This window comes from Dysidea avara, chromosome 1, assembly GCF_963678975.1.
Source record: "Dysidea avara chromosome 1, odDysAvar1.4, whole genome shotgun sequence".
NCBI classification, from domain to species: domain Eukaryota; kingdom Metazoa; phylum Porifera; class Demospongiae; order Dictyoceratida; family Dysideidae; genus Dysidea; species Dysidea avara.
Window position 1 is genome coordinate 35,775,896 of NC_089272.1, and position 1,449 is coordinate 35,777,344.

The 1,449-nt window shown below is 36.1% G+C and overlaps 1 protein-coding gene across 1 annotated transcript; it reads right to left on the minus strand.

Annotated features, from left to right (window-relative positions):
• Window positions 1-697: 697 nt before the first annotated feature.
• On the minus strand, window positions 698-1,129 carry LOC136246402 (galactose-binding lectin-like). Its single transcript, XM_066037786.1, has one exon. It carries the CDS (start codon window positions 1,127-1,129, stop codon window positions 698-700), a length of 432 nt encoding a protein of 143 aa, XP_065893858.1.
• Between the last annotated feature and the right edge of the window lie 320 nt (window positions 1,130-1,449).

Below are 1,449 nucleotides of genomic sequence, written 5' to 3' on the forward strand. Positions count from 1 at the left end.
CACAGAGAAAAGTATTTGTTGGCATTTAATGTTTTGAATAATCACTGAACTTCAGCACAGAAGAATACAGTGAAAATATCAATTGCCCTACGTATGCTAGTTGGGACCAATTGCCCTACGTATGCTAGATGGGACCACTTGACCTACCTGACATGGTCTTATCACAAAGTGGTCTCACTATAGAGGTGTCCACTAATAAGTGAAGCTTTGCTGCATAAATACCTAGTACATTTTTCAGTGGTATAGATAAATCACCAGTATATCAAATACCAGCAGTGCCATCATTTTTACCATATGTGACCGAGTCTGACAAAATCAGTCTTATAGCCCAACAATATACAAGTTGGCTTAATATTGTGTATCTCCTTTTCTGTATAAGCTATAATAATTCTGGAAACTTCAGGAGAATGTCCAGGGAATTTTACATAAGTGGTAAAAATGTTACTTAATTTTCATGTTCAGAGAGAAAGTTATTAAACTTCAAACTTTAAATTAGTAGTCAAAATTTGATTGGCTATAAGGTTTGTCAGACTGGGTCACACATAACGATTAGTGCATAGCAATTACATAGTTTTTATATTATGATAGAATGCAGACCATTCATACAGTACTAAATCTATTGAGTTCACAGGTAATTAACAGTCAGTAATCATCTAAACCTAACAACAGTCATTCTGCTGGATTGTTCTTTCGTGAGTCACTTAGACTGGTCAAACTTCACTGCAAGTTGTTGCAGTTTAGGTGGTACTCCAGTCCCACCAACCCAGTCAAAACAAACTTTCTGAATTGAAGAAATTGGCATCTTGTGTTTGAAATCATAGATGTGCTGACCATCAGCCATAATGCAAAAACTTTCTTCAGTAGCAATCAAATCAACAGTGACTTTCTTTTGTGGTGTAAAGTCGTAGGTACTAACTTCAACATGGGTACCATCGCTCCATTTGTTATCAACTTTTGAATACGTATGAAAGCCCACCCTCTTCTTGTTACAGTTAGCAACAAAGTTAAGAACAAAGTTGCCATCTTTGTCTTGTAGTATTGTTCTTGCCCGTCCATCACTGGGGTTTAGGTATATTGATTGTATGGCCTGGCCAACTTGGAAATCAAACACTCCAATTTGCTGTGTCATTTCAAGCTTGTACCACAAGATGAACCAATGAACTTCTACTAATGCACTGTATGGTCAGACCAACTGCTTTTATAATCATAGATCTTCCATTTCTTGCTATTGCACTTACCTGGAAATGCACTTTAGTTAAACTGCACTAACTACATCAGTGTGTATATCACATATATATGACTTCATGCTACTAATTGACACCAGAACTCTTATACAAGCTGTGGTACTGTATATAGCTGATGTAATCATGAACCATTTTATAATAGAGATCGCCCATATGTTTTTTCCAAAATCCTAATAGAACACTTACCTAAATACCACTTTAGAAA

Bases quoted from the DNA above. Each gene is read 5' to 3' on its own strand.
- LOC136246402 (XM_066037786.1), bottom strand. From the start codon at position 1,129: ATGACACAGCAAATTGGAGTGTTTGATTTCCAAGTTGGCCAGGCCATA.